Source organism: Heterocephalus glaber, unplaced genomic scaffold (genome assembly GCF_053883595.1).
Source record: "Heterocephalus glaber isolate CG9 unplaced genomic scaffold, H.glaber_assembly_v1.0 deba00001452, whole genome shotgun sequence".
In the NCBI taxonomy this organism is placed as follows: Eukaryota; Metazoa; Chordata; class Mammalia; order Rodentia; family Bathyergidae; genus Heterocephalus; species Heterocephalus glaber.
The window spans coordinates 23,335,671-23,353,886 of NW_028258302.1; the positions used below are offsets into that span (position 1 = coordinate 23,335,671).

Below are 18,216 nucleotides of genomic sequence, written 5' to 3' on the forward strand. Positions count from 1 at the left end.
ATAATTTCAGTCCAATTTTTTCTTAGATAGGGTCTTGCAGTATATTTCAGCCTGGTCTTGAAATCACTACCAATATGTAGCCCAAGCTGGCCTTGAATCCTCATTCAGCCTCCAGAGTGCTGGGATTACAGGTGTGTACCACCACAGCTGGCCCAGGGAAATTACACAAAAATTAAAGAGGAGGAATAGCACATCCCCGTCTCTGGCCCCACAGGAGCCAGGCAGCAGGAGTGGCTCAGCCAAGGGGACCTCCTAGCACACAGGTCTTCCCCAAAGCAAGGAGGCGCCACCAAAGTGCACTCAGAACAGCTAGAGCTTTATTGGCTCTGTAGTAAACATAGTTGAAGACGGTTTTCCATGTCCCCCTTCTGTTCCCAGGAGGTCTGAGCTGGTAGCATTTGCTACCCTACTGGATCTGAGGGATGGGGTGACTAGGGCAAGGGAAGCATTGCCATAACTCTGCAGCCACCCCCACAAATGGGCCAGGAATCATGCTGGTGGTACTTGGTGATAATGGGCCATTGCTGGGGTGGGACAGGGCAGCTCCAAGGCCAGGGCTAAGGCACCATCTTCCACCACTTGAAGGCAAAGGGCACCCGGCGGATGTTGGTACAGGCACAGAAGTCTCCGACATCGGTCAGGTAGCAGTCAAAGTCATCAATGAAGGTGCACTTGAGGCCCAGGGGCTCCAGTAACTGGCAGATCTTTTCTTCTAGGCAACAGGTGCCCTTGATTTGTGGCCCAAAGGGCTTGGGGATCCCCAGATCCTTGCCCATCACAATCATTCGAAGCTGTAGAAAGATAGTGAGCAAGGTTCAGGGGTCAGAGCCATGGGAGAAAGGCCCTACCCGTTCTTCTTGGCCAGAGTGCTGTGGGGCTTAAAAACCCACCTCCCTTACTGAGTGTTTGGCTGGACCAGGAAGACCAGCACATGGCATGGTTATTTTTCCAGGCCTGTGCCCATACAGACATCACTAATCAATCTCAGTGAAATCTGGGTTTCTGCTTAGTCTTCCAGTGACTCCTGATAATGTTTCACAGTAACAAAATCCAAATTCTGTCCAGCTACAATCTGGCCTTGCTGACTTCTGTATTCTATATTTCTGTTATGCTGGTTTTTCCCATCTTGTCTGTGCCACTTCCTGCTGCCTCTACTAGCCTGTCCTCCTCACCCTAGCCTGCCCATTGACTGTTGTCTATATCTCAGCTCTTCCTCAAAGCAGCTTTGTTCCCCACCATGCAGACCTGTCCCCCAGGGGCTGTAGCAGGCTTGGCCACGCTGATCCGTTAGAAGATTATGTGATTGGTGAGGACAAAGCAGGGCAGGTGTTTAAAGCACGAGGCAAACACCTCGGAACTCACTTTAGTTAGGCACCTGTGTGATGGGTCGTGGTTGGTAAGGAGAAAAGGCAGATGTAGCCATTGTTGGCTGAGGCCAATACAGCAGGGGCCACTCTCCCCATCCTTCCCCCTCCTGACTTCACTCTCCATTTAGTCACTTTACATGTTTGAGTGCCACCTGCTCTGGACCCTGGGAACAGAGGACAAGAGACCCCTCGTGGAAGGTCTCCGCCAGCATCCAGCTGGGGAGTACAATGTCCCCATCTGTAAAGGGGCTTGTCAGGTCTATCTCTTTAGGGATGAGCCAGGTAGGACCCTGGCCTGCAGTCACTGCTCACGTGCATCCGGCCTTCAGGCCCAGGTCACCTGTCCACTGGGACAGGGCTCCTGCCCCAGCTGAGGGAGAGAGAAGTGTCCATCTCGCTTCCCACAGCTGCTGTGCCCCAAGCCCTGCAGGCCTTTCCTGTGTCTCGGAAGGCGACATGTCTGCCTAGACCCACTGACATTAGCTGAAGAGGTACTCCCCCTGCCCCAAGCTGCCAGTGGCCCTCACCACGTCAGGGAAGTAGGGCCTCGCAAAGAATCTACAGGGCTGCTGGTCCGAGGGGACGTTGGTCAGCTGCTCCAGGCAGAAGAGCTGGGGGATGTCGATGATGTCATCCTCCAGCAGGCCCAGCTTCTCCCTCAGGATGGCGCGGTTCAGGCGAATGCACCTCTGTGGGGTGGGAGAGACCCTGCTCAACCCACTGAAAACCAGCACCCGGCCACCTCCCTGGGTCCTGTGGCCGTCGTACCCGGGACAGCCATCACCCACCTGGTACCCACCCTGCCCGTCTGCCAGGGCCTCCCTGGTTTGCGGAAGTCAGGACACCACTATGCTGGCCACAGAGGAGTCAAGAGAACCTAGTTCTGCTCTCAACCTTGGACAGGAAGCTCCCCTTCTCCAGGCCTCAGCTTCCCCTTCTAGAGGCTAGACGATTGCTCCTGGGGACTCTGCTTTTTGCAGCCAGTGATGCACAGTCTAAGATCAGAGAACCCAGGGACCCTGCTCACTATTTTGGGGCTGTGACAGTAGCCACTTCAACCAGGAAGCACCGAGAAGTCCCTGGTCCATTTCCGAGTCAAACAGCAAGAGCTTCTCGGGAAAAGGGGGCAGGCCTCTGTCAGGGGGTCTGAGCTCTGTCACCATTCCCAGAGAAGTGCTCTCCAGGCCACTCAAACAGCACAATCAGCAGAGCATGAAGCCTGATGTGCACCCGGACACAGACCCAGGTCCCCCTCATCTTAGCCGGTGCCTCTGCCCGGAGCCTCCCTGTCATCATACGAAGGCTGGATTCTACTTCCTATCCCCAAGGTTCCAAGAGGCAGCTCACATGATGCCCAGGCCACAGCAGGTGCCCAGCTGGGATCTTGTCCAGACTGTCAGGGCCTTTCCAGCAACTTGGAAAGAGCGAGGTGGGCACTCCTGACCCCCAGGTAGTGTAGGAAGCCAGTTGAGAAGCAGACACTCTGGTCCCAGACATGCCACCCCCTACCACCCTGTCCATCCCCATCCTCCATCCAGGGAATCTGGATCCAGCCTGTATGAGGATCTGGAGGAGGAAAGAAGTTGGCAGCCACCCTCTCTGGGGATAGACCCTGTACCCTGGCCCCCTACCTCTACATAGTCGTTCTGATTTCTCAAACTTTTGTCAGCAAGAAACTGGTTGATGGTTTTGGCCTCCCTTCCTGCAGGAGGGAGGAGAGGATAGGCAGGTCAGGGCAGGGGTTGTATTGCCCGGAGCCAGGCACAGCCAGTGGGTGACGATGGTGACAGGCCCACTAGTCCCTGGGGCCCAACCCAAGTCCAGAGTCTTAACCTAGGGACTGACCACTGTCCATGCCTGAGAGCCCAGGCAGGACTTGTCACCACCAGCCACTGTCCCTGCCCTGAGAAAGGCAGCCTAGAACACATGAGCAGGGCAACTTCCTCCCTGCTCATTTCCGGGACGCCTTTGTGTACCACCAGACCTGATCTTACAAGGGTACGGTAATTTCATTCCCAGTTGCCTAACTTTGGGATGGGGATGTCCAAGATGCAGTCACCAGCCCTGCGGTAACAGTCTTTGGTATGTGGTCCATGCTCAATAAATACTGCCTTCTATAATGCTCTTGTGGCCAGGAGGCCACTCGGCCCCACTGTACAGGCCACTCGGCTTCCAATGATGCTAAAAGCTGCTGGTTCTCAGACTACACTGAGTACGGAGGCTCTAGAGAAGGTCCTGACCCCCTGCCCTGTTTTCTGGGAAAGTTCTTTTGTGTGTTCCCTCCACATCTAGGTCAGAATGGTCACAGCACCAGCCACGCCTCTTCTGCTTGTCCACTTATGTGTTTCCTCGAGGGGCAACCAGGAGACTCATGAAGCCCAAGTGCCCGGATATTCATACGGACCCCAGCCAAACAAGACCAGGTAAAGGCTGTCTGACAGGCACCCGGAGCTGGCTGGGCTTCTTGGAGGGGTCCCTTACCGTTAGAGCGCAGCAGGCTAGGGCTGACACCCTCAAACAGAGTCGCGTTCCCATAGCCTTCCTCCTGCTTCTCTTGGAGCAGCTTGTAGCAGGCTCTGGGGCTGGCTAGGAGCAACCGGAAGCCCTGGGAATGGGGCCAGAGTCAGAAGCCAGCACCTACTTTGGCAATGTCTAAGGGTCGCTAACAGAAGGTGCCTCCACCACAGACCTTTGAGCTCTCTTTCTTTTCTTCCACTGGGATGAAGCACATGAACTCATCCAGGTGGCCGGTCATCAGCCAGTCTGAGAAGAGCTCCACAGGCGCTTGGACCTGCTGTGCGTGGAGGAAGTCGCAAAGGCTCTTGCTCATCATCCGGCTCTCGGCACTGGAAGGGAGATGGGAGTGCAGCCCAAGTTGGTGTGGCTGCTCTGACTCACCATGGGGTGGTTAAGAATCCCTTCCTCCAACCCAACTCAGGATAGAGCCAAACTATACTACACAGATCAAATCCAGGACACAGGATCACCTAGCTTCAGGTTAATAGCCACCAAGAAATCCAGCTGCACGTTTTGTGCAAATACCATCTTGCATGGTCCATAGGCTAAATTCCTGCTTCAGTTTAAACCCTGGGATCACCACAGCACGAACAGTTGCTTTATCTACGTTTAGTCTCCCAAAGACTAAAGCCAAAGGCTCAAACATCACCCATATTTCAGTCTGAGAAATGGTCCAGAGCAGATGCCAGCTGAGGTCCTGGGAGAATCACTGTGGCCTGCCAGGGGCTTCTCTTTTGTTGTGACATCCGGGCACCTCTGGGCCTCTTGGCTCACCTGGGGTAGAAGCTGCCACCAAAGAGGACTCTGCCCAACGGGTACTCTTTCCCCTGGGCCCTGACGGGTGGGGACACCATCAGGTTCCCAATGGTATCCAGGCTGGCCACCGTGTGGTCCTTGGTGTGTTGGATCACGTAGCCCACACCAGGGCTCTGGAAGGGGACACATTGGGGGCAGGGAGTGTGAGGAAGGGGGGCATCAGGCCCCGATCTGACTCCTAATCAGGCTGTCAACCACCTCAGCCCCCTCCCAGCCACCTGCAACCTTCCCCTGGGGACCCCATCATTTCTGGGCAAACGCCAGGCCCGAGAGGCTGGCCTCTATTCAGATCAGCTAAACCAAGCCCCACACCAGTGCATATTTCATGGGGAACTCATCAAGCTTGGTGGCCCGAGGGGTGTCCAGGACAAAAGATGTCATCTTCTGGGGGGCCTCAGTGTAGCAGAAGGCCATCTCGTCCTGGAAGAAACAGGGAGACCGATTATGAGGTCGTCCTACTCCAACAGCTCCTGCTCGTGTCCAGCCTGCAGGCCCCGAAGCTCCCTGGATGTGGGCCACCTTCAGAAACAGCGCCAACAAACCCTCCTGCCAACTCCTGCTCAGCCCTCAAAACCCAGTTCAGGTGCTCTATTCCTGATCGCTTTCATTCTTCAGGTTTGGAATGTGCGTCATCTAGGTTCTTCTTTCTTCCTCCCCAAACTGACAAGTCTTGGTGGCTTTACCTCACCTCATCTCTGATACCCTGAGGAGGCCACCATGATCTCTTCCTATCCTACTACCATGCCTTCCAGCCAGTCTCCCCTCACCCAGATCTGCCCCCTACATCCATTTAAAAGCCAGTGGGGCTTTTAAAAATCCAAACCAGGGCCGGGGATTTAGCTCAGTGGTTCTGGTGCCTGCCTTGAAAGCACAAGGTCCCAAGTTCGATCCCTGGTACCAAAAAAAAAAAAAAAAATTCAAACCAATCTTTCCCATTCTTTTGAGATGAGGTCTTGCGCCAAGTTCCCCAGGCTGCCTTTGAACTTGTGATCCTCCTGCCTCAGCCTCTTGAGTAGCTGGAATTACAGGCGTGTGCCACCACATCTGACCTCAACTTTTCTTTCACACCTAATTTATTGCTCTTAATGTCACCCCAATTTGCTTGGACTTTCTGTTCTTTAACTGCACCCCAGTGCCATTCTTGTCAGGCTCTGACCCCTGTTCATTGATGTGGCTGTGGGCAGTATCGGTCACATATGCCAGATTCTGGGTTCCCAGGGTCAGCTGAGGGCTTTCCCAGCCACCTACACTGCCTGGCTTAGCCTAGTTCTAGGAATTTCCCATATCGTCTCGCTTTCTCTCTAACACTCAGGAGTTCCAGCCTTTTCGGAGCAGGGCCACCCATCCCATCCTGGCTTCTCCCTAGCTTTAAGGGGGGAACACCCAGCAGATGGCACTCGCTTGAGTATGGGACAGAACGGCACCCCAGAATTGAAGCTGAGCTGGCTCTGGACCTGGTGCTGTGCCAGGACAGGGCGGACCCTGCAGCCACAGCCCAGCCTTGACTATAGCTGAAGGCAGTGGTGCCTCCAGGGGTGGGGAGCCAAGGCTCTGTGGTTTCCAACACACAAGCTTCCTGAAGGGGAAGAGCTTGGACCCATAGCTTTATCCCTCGGTGGCTAGAACTCGGTGCGTCACTTCCCCTGAGCCTCTGATGAGGTCCGAGAGGGGAAGATGCCTGTCAAGGGGAGGGGGAGTCCCCTCCCCAGAGGCCAGGGTGCGTGGGTGGGGGTTACCTGCAGCCACCTGCCCAGGCGGTTGGGGTCCTCATAGACAGACACCACCTGGCTGTCAGTCTTCTCACTCAGCGCCGCCACCATGTCCACAAAGCCCTGGATCTTCACATCTCTGCATGGGAGACCAGCCTGCTTGGGGAGGGCTTCCTAGGCCCCCATGATTGGCCCCTCCCTGGCCCCACAAGGTGAATGGAGCTCCTGTCCCCTCGGGGCACAGCATGTTAGGCAAGTGCTTTTCTGGGGCGCTACACCCCAGCTGGCATTTTCCATCTTATCTCAGCCTCCTCTTCCGATGGTCACCTTGATCTGGCATCCAGTCCCGCCCTCCAGCTTCCTCTTATACCCTCCCTCCCAGCCCCTCAGCCAGCAGCCTGACCCCATCAGGACCCCTGGCTTCTGACTGCTGTCATTCCCGTCATCGTTTCTCCACCTCCCTCTCCAGCCAAGGTGGCGTCTCTGATGCTCTTGACCTTCATCTTGAGCTCCCTCCCTGGCCAAGCCCCAGCCCTGATCAGACCCAGGTTCTACACTATTCCTCCCTAGAACTCAAGTTACCCGGAGTAGTGGGAGAGGACCATGGCAGCGGATCCCTCTAAACCGCCACCCGGAAGAGGTCCTCAGCATTCCCGTCCAGCCATCCTGCTGGACCTGGAAGGGCGGTGAGCTGTCTTCGTACCTCGGGTCAGCATGACCATGTGCTCATCCTGCCGCCTGGGCTCCTACAGTGGCCATCCTCCTATCAGTCTCCCTTCTGCCAGGTCATTAACATCTCTGTCTCCCACCTTACAAGACAGCATTTGCTAGGAAGACCAGTGGAGGGGATATCCACCAGAGGTGGCTGGTGTGGAGTTGGGCAAACAGCACTTCCTGCCACAAATGCCAAGTGGCCATCAGCTCCTCCCATGGTGGTCAGAGTGCAGCAGTGTCTGCTCTGGCCTCATGCCTTTCATTTGTACCCTGACTTTCCACATGGCCAGAGCAACTGTGCAGAAGAACGCGCGATACTTCCCAGCCACTGTGTCACCAGGATCCTTCTCCCTCAGTGCACGGCCACACACATCCTGTCACCAGCCTGCCTGCAGGCCACTGGCACATGAGTACAAGTGGCTGAGGAGACTTCTGCACCCCCGAGCAGCAGGCAGCTTGGCCTGGGCAGCAGCTTTCCTCTCCCTAGGCCCTGGACCTAGCGAAGCTTGAGATGCCCCCCTAAGAGAAGCATTACAACAAGACAGAGGAACCAGGGCACCTAAATGCCAACAGGGGAAACTGCCACTTTCCCACATGCAGGCAGCCAGGAGACAGGTTCTTTACAGCACTGTTGCTGGGGTCTGGTATGGTACAGCTTTGCCCTGGTGCATGGGCTCAAAGGTTCTGTTTGGTTTGCCCTAAACTCACTGGCCTAGAGAGCCAGGAGCTCCTTGCTTTCTGCAACATCCATACCTCTTTTTCCTCACTGGATACCACTTGATGCTACCTGAGGCTTTATTCTTTGTGTGACACATCTTCTCCCCAAAACCATGGCTGGGGGACTGCTTCATTCACCAGTCCATCCCAAGCCTCAGTATTCAAGCATCTATGAGATGGTGGGGTCTTGGGGTAGGTGCAGACCACTGGGTAGGAAGAGTCTACTCCTGGGGTGACATCTAGCCATCTTTACCCACTTGCCCTACATACACAGAGAGGGTACTGGGGAAGAAGCCTGCCAGCGGCTGGAGGGCCTCTTACCTGTACAGGTACACCTCTAGCGGCATCTGAGTGCTGGGGGTGAAGATGCAGGGAGCTACCCGGAACACTACTGTGTCCTTGTAGACCGGGGTCTCTGGAATTGACTGCAACATAAGACAAGGTCCTGGAGGTGACCTGGCTCCACATTTCTTCCCCCGTCTCTGCACCCCTGGGTCTGCAGCTGTTCAGCCCAGGCCAGCATGGGTCCCACCGCCTTCCATATCCTTCTCTGGAAATCCTAACAGTACCATCTGTACCACCCCCCACCCCACCCCCAGCTCTGAGTGACACGTTCTCCTCCATCTTGTCTTCAGCCTAGGGTTGTCTTCTTGGTGACATACGGGGACTGGAGAATCTTCAATCAGGGAGACCGAGAAGGAGATCAGGCCTGTGAAGTTGGCAGATGGGAACTCTATCGCTTCCACGTAGAGGGTCTCCTTCCCAAGGTTCACCAGTGGGTTAAAGGTATGGGAGTTACAGCCGGGTCCCAGCACAATCTGAAAGGCGCCAGAGGTGTCTCCTAGGTCAAAGAAGAGGGACCATCAGCCACTGGAATAGCTGAGCTGCAGTGCCCACATCTGACAGCTGAGGGCACTGGCTTACTCTTTGGCTTAGATGCCAGGCAGAGCTTCAGGAGGGCAGAAGTGGAGTGATCTTCCTGCCTCAGCCTCCTGAGTGCTGGAATTACATGCATGTGCCACCATGGCTAGCAACATTGGGGAAGATTATAGCAAAGGCTAAAGGTGAAACACTGTGTGCAAAGATGGAGAGGTTTATTTGGGGCTATGTTTTTAGTCCATAGTTTGCCAGCTCCATGACGAGAAGGCATGGCAAAGGGCCTAAGAGGAGGAAAGCTGCAGACCTTGCAGTGGCCAGGAAGCAGAGGGTCAAGGGACGAGCCAGGAAGGGAGATTTAACCTTCCATGTCACACCCACAGAGAGACCCCCAATAGGGAGTTGGCTATGAAGCCCTGCAACCCAATCACCTTCCAAATATCACCCTATGATAGTGTGAGGCTTTGGGGGACATCTAGATATGAGCTACAGGGCCAGGGATTTAGCTCAGTGGTTCCGCTGCCTGTCTTGCCAGCGCAAGGACCAGAGTGCGATCCCCAGTATAAAACAACAACAACAACAGCAGCAGCAGTGGCAGCAGCAACAAAACCAAACATTTAGAAATGAGCTATAGCATTCTGTCCCGGCCCCCAAAATGCACATGCACAACTGTTTGGCAACTTAGAGATGGACTAAATGGATTTTGCATAAAGTCCTAATAGTTCTAGCATTGGTGAAAAGTCTAAGTCCAAAGTCTCTTCTGAGACTTAAGGCAAATTTTAGTTATGAGCCTCTGTAAAAAAATTAAATTAAATTAAATGCTGCAAACATACACAGGCACAGGGCGAACATACCCATTTTAAAAGAGAGCGAGTCCCTGCCAGTGCCTCTGCTTCCCGCTTCAGTTCTCCATGAGTGTGTTCCATGACACACTGACACACACGAGGAAACGCAGTGCCCTCAGCAGGCTCTGTGAATCTGTGGCCTCCAAGGTCCACTTAGCCTGGCCCATCCTGCCTCCAAGTTGCCCAGAGCTGGTGGCCTCCTGGGTCCAGAGTAGCCCTCATGTCCTGAGCCAGGCGGAACCACACATCTCTGAAGCTCACTCCAAGCCCACAGGTCTGCAGTCCACCCAACCTGAGCCGTCTTTTCCCAGGTCATGGTTCAGCTCTGACCCTCAGAAGAGCTGGAGAGGATGGCACGCTCAGGTGCCCTAGCACAAGTAGCTCTGATGCTGGCAAGAGATGGTCCCCTGTCCAAGGACAGACACTGTGAGCCATAGCCCTCCACTGCCCTGCTGAGGCTAAGTGTGGCTTTAAGAGAAAGTGGCACACTGCTGGATGCCTCCAGGAGCCAAGAGTTAAATCTCAAGTTGAGAAACTTCAAGGTATCAAACTAAGCCAGTTAAGGGAAGTCAAGAGACTCTGAGTGTTTACCCAGAGTTGGACTGCCCATCTTCTGAACCAGCAGCCCTCCAGCATGGTACCTGCCTGCAGAGAGATGGCCAGGGGACGGTGTGGTTGCTGGGATATAGGGGCCATTGTGATAGCCATGCTGGCTTCTTGGCCTCTGAATTCTGGAAATTTAATATCATGGGGCCTGGGAGGAGTTCCTCCAGCAGGAGTTATTGGGAAGGAACATCACCTCTTGGTATAGGCCCTTCTCGCCTCCCAGGTACGAGGACCCTGCAGAATAGGTGCCTCACCATGCGGCAAGTAGACTCTGGCCTTCTCGGCCTCTTCCTCAGAGGTATGAAGGACCAGCTGATAGTTCTTTAAAGCAGAGGTGGGGCCTTGGACAGTCAGCGTCATCTGGGACAGGTCCTTTATATCTGAGCAAAGGACAAGGCAAAAGTTCAGGCTCCAGGGAGGGTAGGAGAGCACCTGCAGAGTCGGGGTGGGGGCTTGCACGAAGGAGGACTGAGGACCCCTGTCTCTGCTCTGCTCCCTACACAGCCAGAGGCAAGTTACAACCCCAAGTACCCTTTTTTTTTTTTTTTGGTACCAGGGATGAACTCAGGTCCTTATGCTTGCACAGCAGGCAGTGAAACCACTGAGGTAAATCCCCGGCCTTAGCCCAGGTATCCTTTCAAGTGAGGATGCCATTTACCTGTCGTCCCCAAGAACACGTAGAATGGGACTTGACATGCTCAGTTCGGCAAGGGCTCACCTCCAGCCTTGGTATGAACCCAGACATTCATCGCTACTGCCAGACCAGAATCCCAACCCCAAGTCAAGACCAGACACGCTGCTTTTGCCTAAGGTAGAAGTGTCCCCGTCCCAAGCTTGCCAGAAGGAAGCATCTTTATGGCACTCACTGTTTTATATCTTCAGCCTCAACCACCCAGTGAAGCCATCTTGTCCCCATGTCACAGATGGAGAAAGACCAGGGAAGTTAGTGTGCTCAAGTTCACAGCCAGAAAGTTATTGTTAGCTGACACCATGAGACAATGGGGCCCCTTTCTTCCCAGGTTCACAGCTTCATGGCACAATTTTTTTTATTATTCCTGTTGCTGGGGATGGAGTCTGGACCATCATGCAGTGCTAGGCAAGTGTTCTACCTCCAGCTGACAAAAGATTTGATCAAACTGGGTATGGGTGTGGCACATGCCTGTAATCCCAACTCTGGGAGGCTAAGGCAGAAGGATTCTAAATTTGAGCCCAATCTGGGCAGTTTACAACTCAGCAAGATCCTGTCTCAAAAATAAATTTTAAATAAGGGCTGGAGAGCCAAGTGTAGTGGCGCACAGCTGTAATCCCAGCACTCAGAAGGCTGACGCAGGAGGATCACCATGAGTTCAAGGCCAGCCTGGGCTACATAGTGAATTCAAAGCCAGCCTGAACTACATAGCGAGACCCCACCTCAAAAAGCCAAAAAGAGTTGGGGATGTTTCTCAGTGCTAAGGCCCTAGGTTTAATCCCCAGTTTAAAAAAAGACGATAAAAAGGATTTGATCAACCCAGTGATATTGGCCTACAGTCTGTGTTTGCTGAAGGGTAGACAGGCCCAGAGTAGGGAAAGATGGGGAGAGCTGAGGTCCTACCTTCTGACAACACAGTCTTTGTGTCCTGGTTCACTTCAGCAGGGCTGCAGTTCACAAGCAGGATGGCCCCCCATCCAGTTGGGCCCCAGAGCCACTTTTCCTGCAGTGATAGGAACTTAGGCGCAGGAAGAAACCAGTGAACCCTGCACTTTCCAGATACCACTGCCCACCAGGGAGCAGAACCCAGCCTTTCTCCAGGCCCTGGGGACCTCTGGACAGTTTGAGGTAAAGAATCTATAGGAGCATGAAGGTTACGCTGAGCAGGCAGCCCAAGAGTGAAGAGAACAAAGCTAGATACCGGTTACGGGCTGCCAGTCCCCTAGCTTGTTTCAGTGTTGGGGAAGCAGGGACAGGAGAGAAATGATGGTGACACCTGATGCTGGCAGCGAACCCTGTCCTAGTGGACCACATGACTGCCCTATGGATGGGAGCTAGTCATCCTAGCCTTGTGTGCCCTGGATGTGCTAGCTTTTGAGCAAGCCAGAAATTCCAGTCTTCACTTGTAGTGCAGCAGTTCGACTTTAGATACCCAGAAGTTCAGCAAAAAAGCGGGCCTGCATCTCAGCCCACCCCACACTCTCTCTCATGAGCAGCCTCACCTTCATCTGCTTGTTGAGTGGCATCTCCTGTTGCCCATCACGGTAGATATCCGTCTTCAGGGAGACCTCTGAAAAGGGGATGGCAGGGACTCAGTCACCTAGACTGCTGTACAGGCCCGGAAGATCTGGGCAGTCTTCAGCAGATGCCCAAGGCTGGAACCAGGGCCATCAGCCTGCTGGTGAGCAGTGGGAACAGAAGCAGGGAGTGTCCTCCAGGACAGGCCATTTCTCATGAGCGAGCCTGGGGGAGCCCAAGTGTTCACCCCGACTGCCTGGGAACTCCTCAGCCCAGCCCACTGGTCATGTCGCCCTCTTGTCCCTCTCTGCTTCTTCCCAGGCCGGTCCTACTTGGAAAGCCTCCTCCACAGCCCTTGGGAAAGGCCTGTGTACTCTAAGACATACACACAGGAGGCTCCCTGCACAGCAGTTCCCAACCCCAGAGAACTTAAGCATTCAGGCTTTTGCCCAGAGAATCATTGTAGAGGCTGCCCTGGCTGCTGGGGATCCTACCTCCCACTCCACTTTCCCACACCTGACACCCTCTGGCTTCATCAGAGTCCTTTGTTCCCAGATCTTGTCACCTGCAATACTATTTCCCACCTGGAGTGTCAGGGCCAGGAGCAAAGAGCTTATTGGCAGCTGCAGCCTCAGCACCCAGCTTGCAGGTGCTCAGGGACCCAGTATTCACTCCAAGCCTGGCTCTTCTGAGTCCCAAGATCTAGCAGAGTTTGAGTCAGGGGCCCCTTCCTGGAACATGCAGTGTGTAAGTGTGCACAGGGGTGGACAAGAACACATTACATCCTATCATAATAAATGCCATGGGAAACGGGGAAGAAGGCAGGGTGTTTCAATCTTGGATAATAAGGGAAGCCTTCTAAGTTAAAATTTTAACAGAGACCTTAAGGAGCCAAGAAAGGATCCTTGTTAATATCTAGGGTAAAAGCCACTAGGAGGAATAAGAAGTACAAGGTTCCAAGTTCAAGTTTGAAGAAGCTAATAGTGCCTACAAGGGGAGAGTAACTTGCCACACCATAGCAATTATTACGAGGTACCCAAGGCGACTTCAGGGCTGCAGCCTGGACAGCTAGGAGATGGAGCCACCACCTGCTGTGATAGGGAGATGCCTAGAATAGGTTGGGGGTAAAAATCAGCTTAAAATAGAACCCGGAAACAATGGTGGATGACGCCCGGCCAGAGACAGCACTGGGAAGTCTGTAGGGGAATGCATAGAACCACGTAGGCCTGAAACTTCACGCAGGAGCTGGGAGATGGAGGCCCAGAGAGGCCCCAGAAGGGGTCCAAGGTGCTCAAGGGGGACGCCAGGTGTGCTGGCTACTGCCAGGCAGGGTAAAGATGGAGCGGGTGACCAGTTCAGAGAAGAAGTCGTAGAGTCCCAGGACTGGTAGTGGCAGGTATTGGGTTTGAATAGATTCAAGGGAAAAAAAGGGGGATTTGAGGACACACAGATGTTCCCCAAGGAAAATGGTGGAGAGTGAAGTTCAGAGGTAGCAGAATTGATTTGAAGATAGTGGATGTTTTAACTTGTTCCCGGGCTGGTGGGACTGGGCCAGGAGAGAAGCTGGAAGGGTAGCAGCTTCTTTCATCAGCAGTAATTACAGTGACAGAAAGAAGTGGGAGGTAGGTGTCAGACACGAGCAGGTGGACAATGGAGCAAGGTGTGAAGGGCTGGCTACCTCCATCCTCAGAAAATTAGGTCAGCAGGCCAGAGGATGGGGAGAGAATGTTCGAGGAGTCTCCAGCGAGTCCTTTCTGGGACCCAAGAAGGAGTCTTTTGGGGAGAGCCCCTCAGAGCTCCTCCCACTCGGCACCCCCCCGCCCAGAGTGGAGACTCACCGATGCCTGTGAGGTACAGCACTGCTGTGGCCAAGGGGGCCTCCTCGTAGGGGCAGTAGTATGAGACCAGCACCTGTGGAAACAGGGCCCAGAGCCCACAGGGCATGGTGGGGGTGAGCAGAGCCCTAGGTCAGACAGGTGTTTTTGTTTTAGAGACAAGTACTGCTAAATTGCTCAGGTTGGGCTCAAACTTGTAATCTTCCTGCCTCAGCCTTCCAGAGTCCTGAGATTACAGGGGTTCAGCCCCATACCTGGCTCCAGCTTTATTTTTAAGGCTCTCGATGCAAATTGTTCACCAAAAGAACTGAGAGGTTTCATATCTTGCCATACCCATGCCTACACCGTCAGTGGCACTTGTGATTGTTTAAATTTCTTAACACCAAACACCATGCATATAATAGCCTCTCCAAACCTGATATTTGGGCTTACAGCTTCCCATCCAGGTGGGTCTCTATCCCCTAAGGAGCCAGCCTGTCTGGCACTAGAACCCTAGCTCAAGCCACATGAGGGTCTCTGCTAGCTCAAGCTGCCCACTAGAGAGGCAGTGGGCACCCAGGGTGGGGAGGGGAATTGGAGCTCCATTTCCTGCATCATGTAGCAGCCTCTCCTTCTGGGGGCCTCTGTCCATTAGGGACCTGCCCTTCAGCCCTGGCCCAACTACCAGGTCTTCATGAACCAGAGACCCAGCAACCAACAAGGGCCACCTTCCTGTGTGTGATCTCTTCCTGTCCCTACACGGGAGTCTGTCCTCTAAGGTCAAGGGTCTCAGTCTGTGTCCACCATACTGGTCCTGGAGGCTGAGCTCTGGGCAGAGAATGGGTTTTGGGTGGCCTGGGCCCAGCTGGGACCCATTACAGCCTCAGATCCCATCCATGAAATGCTCAGTTCTCACCTCAGCACACTGCTTGTCTCTCTGGGAATTGCCTGCCCTGGGCACGGGTCTCAGACATTGCAATTCATGGCATCTAGCATGTACCATGCATTCAATACTGGTCACCTCTAACTTCATTTGAGATTTCCACACCCTCTTTTCCTGAGCCACAATGCCCATCTTTAGGCCAGACTTGACAGCACAGACTGGGAGCCAGCACAGCACCCCGAGGGTCCTGCAGCTCAAACCTGCACTGCCAATTACTGGCTTGGACACAGCACTCCCTCCCTGGGTGCCTCAGTTTCTCCATCTAGAAAAGGGGTCACACAGCACCACCTCATGGGGTCATGGCAGGCAGTAAATGAAATCAGACATGCACGGCTCTCATGGTTCCCAGACTCTGGATGGTCAGAGCATCAGGGCAGAGGGTGGTGGCACCGCCTGCCACCTCCCCTCTCCCCAGGCTCACCTTGTCCTCGTCCACGACAGAGCTGGGAAGCACCATCATCACCAGCGCGCTCATGGGCTCGGACAGCGGGTGCCAGATGGAAGTTTTGTCCCTCCCGCTGGTCACCTGGCTCTTCAGGACAACCAGCACCTTCGGGGAGCAGGTGAGCATGAAGGAGTCACACTTCTTGGGGGCACACCTGGTTTACCAGCAGGAGACAGACATCAGGGCACAAAGGGCCTCCACCTGGGCAGCCTGGAGGGTGGGAGGGGCTGGGGCCGGGGCCGGGGCCCTGGCCCTGGCCCTGACCCTGACCCTGGCCCCATCTTCTGTGGAACTGGCCAGGAGCCTGCAGGCCAGGGCTGGTTTGGGGTCCTGACCCAACTCAGCCTTCTGCCACCCCTCCAAGGCCCCTGTCCTCCCTCCAATGAGTTCCAGCCAGACCCCATCTTCCCAGAGATTCTTGAAGCTACATTTTGCTTCTAAGCAACCAACTCCAAGGCAGGAAGGAGGACCATTTATTTGTCAGAGCTCCCCTGTTGGGGGAAAAAGACAGGATGGGGGCGCTGTAGTTTGTGAGGTGACTCCGGGGGAGATACTGGCTGCTGGGACCAAGGCTTCCTTACCTGCTCTTCCTGGAGGGCTGCTTTGCCCTTGTCACATGCAGAGGGGACAGAAGCCAAGGCCCTTACCCTCCTAGGGCACAGTGTGTACCGGGCAGGGGCAGAGTTTAAGGCCGAGTCCTTCAGAGGGACTACAGGGGCCTCTAGAGACCTAAGCCAGGCCCCGAAGCCTGGGCAGACCTGGTAGACGAAGCCCCAACTGGGGAGCCAGGTGCCAGTGCCCTGCCCCCCATCAAGCAAGCCCAAAGGAGGCCCCAGAGCCTCACCCGCTGATGTCCACGACAAGGCAGGAGCCTAGCACACACACAGCATGGACGGGGCTGTCCAGGGAGAGCTGGACCACACTCTGCAGGGACATAGTGCCTCCTTCCCCGCCAACCACCTCAGGCCCTGCACCGGAACGCCGCCTAGGAGCCTCAGCTGGGCTGGCGCCCACCCTGATATGGGGTTGAGGCCTCTCCAGCCCGCCCCCTTGTTAACGCCTGGGTGGCTTCAGCATCTGCCACGTGTGACTGCTCTTCTCCACTCAGGCCTCCCAGTGGCTGTGGGTGGGCGGTGGCGGCGGCAGCGGTGGTGGTGTGTGAGACCCCTTCATTAGCATCTCCTGCCTGCACTCCTGTACACCTTGGAGGCAGAGGCCGATTGCCAGGGTAGCTGGTCTTCAGGAGGAGCCAGAGGGGCTCTGGGAGCTGGTACTTGGGTGGCCAAGGTGCTGGAGGACTCAGCTGGAAACTGTCAGGGGCAAATCTCTGCAGAGGGCCATTGGGGGCTGGGGTCAGGAGGGCTCTCGGGTAGGCTCTGGGGCCTCTGTTCTAGGGTGTGTGTCTCCAGGAAATTGATGAGGGGAGCTTGGAAATGTGCTGGATCTGTGCTTCTCAAGGCTATAGTGGTTGCAAAGATTTTCAGGGATGCTAGGTGTGGTGGTGCATGTCCGTTATCTCAGCATTAGGGAGGCTGATGCAGGAGGATCATGAGTTCAAGGACAGCCTGGGATACGTTGCAAGAGCCCAGTTTAAAAAAAAAAAAAAAATCAGGAGAGTTTGTTAACACTGTGAAGCCTGGGGCCTGACCGCTCCCAGGTGTGGTCCTCTTCCCAGGTGATCAAGGTGCTGTGGTTGCTCACAGCTGTGACACCAGCTGGGGGCTCGTATCCAGGGAATGAAGGAATAGAGGGGGCGCCCTGCGAGCCTGGCTCACCAGTGGTTGTCTATCTTTACTAAGCCCACAGAACAAAGACGTAGTCCTGCATATTTCAGAATTGCTAAAACACACCATTCATGTGCTCACCACGAGAAATGAACTGGTGAAGCAATGGAGATGATTACTGACTCGATTGATTTTCTATAATGTACACATAGGCCTAGACGTCGCATCTTGCTCCGTAAATATACATAAGTATTTGTCAATCAAAAGAAGAAACTCATGCTCCTGCACAGGGAATTTACCCAACTTACTTCAAAACAATGATCATTTTATATCTTAGGTTTGAGTTAGGGTTATTTTTGAATCGGTGCCACATTCATGTGGTTCTGAATTCAAAAGTAAAAGGAGCCACAATGAACAGTCACCCTGTGCCTTCCCATCTGCTGTGGAGGCAGTTGGTGTCACCTCTTTTTTTTTTTGGTACTGGGGATCAAACTTGGGAACTTTCGCTTTCGAGGCAGGCAGCGGAACCACTGAGCTAAATCCCCGGCCCCATTGTGTCTTTTGAAATAAATGTCCTGCATGACAAAGCAAATGTATGCGTATAGCCTTTCCTTTTTTTTTTTTTTTTTGGTACCAGGGATCAAACTCAGATCCTTGCACTTGCACAGCAGGCGGCAAAACCACTGAGCTAAATCCCCCGCTCCATCTTTCCTTTTTAAAGACATAAATAGTATTGCATGCTAAGGAGCATTCCTTACCTTGCTTTTTTCCCCTAAGGAGCATTATGCTTTTTGATGGAGGATCAAACCCAGGGGTGCTCTACCACTGAGCTACGTCCCCATCCCTTTTTATTTTTTATTTTGAGTCAGGGTCTTACTAAATTACTACACTGCGGAGGCTGGGCTTGGATTTGCAAT

General features: G+C 54.1%; 1 protein-coding gene across 3 annotated transcripts; it reads right to left on the reverse strand.

The window, feature by feature from the left end:
• Window positions 1–295: 295 nt before the first annotated feature.
• Padi6 (peptidyl arginine deiminase 6) lies at window positions 296–16,603 on the reverse strand. Of its 3 annotated transcripts, none has more exons than XM_021262910.2 (16): window positions 16,420–16,603; window positions 15,552–15,729; window positions 14,212–14,284; window positions 12,358–12,425; window positions 11,759–11,873; window positions 10,422–10,547; window positions 8,503–8,681; window positions 8,162–8,265; window positions 6,437–6,548; window positions 5,013–5,120; window positions 4,659–4,813; window positions 4,057–4,213; window positions 3,849–3,972; window positions 2,999–3,069; window positions 1,895–2,056; window positions 296–791 (listed from the first exon to the last, which is right to left on the reverse strand). In XM_021262910.2, the coding sequence occupies exons 1-16, from the start codon at window positions 16,509–16,511 to the stop codon at window positions 558–560; spliced, it is 2,058 nt and encodes a 685-aa protein (XP_021118569.1). In that variant the 5' UTR covers window positions 16,512–16,603; the 3' UTR covers window positions 296–557. The 3 variants fall into 3 exon arrangements, with proteins under 3 accessions (XP_021118569.1, XP_004850448.1, XP_021118570.1); XM_004850391.3 differs by having other exon boundaries at window positions 11,759–11,858; window positions 16,420–16,602; XM_021262911.2 differs by having other exon boundaries at window positions 15,552–15,680; window positions 16,420–16,556.
• Between the last annotated feature and the right edge of the window lie 1,613 nt (window positions 16,604–18,216).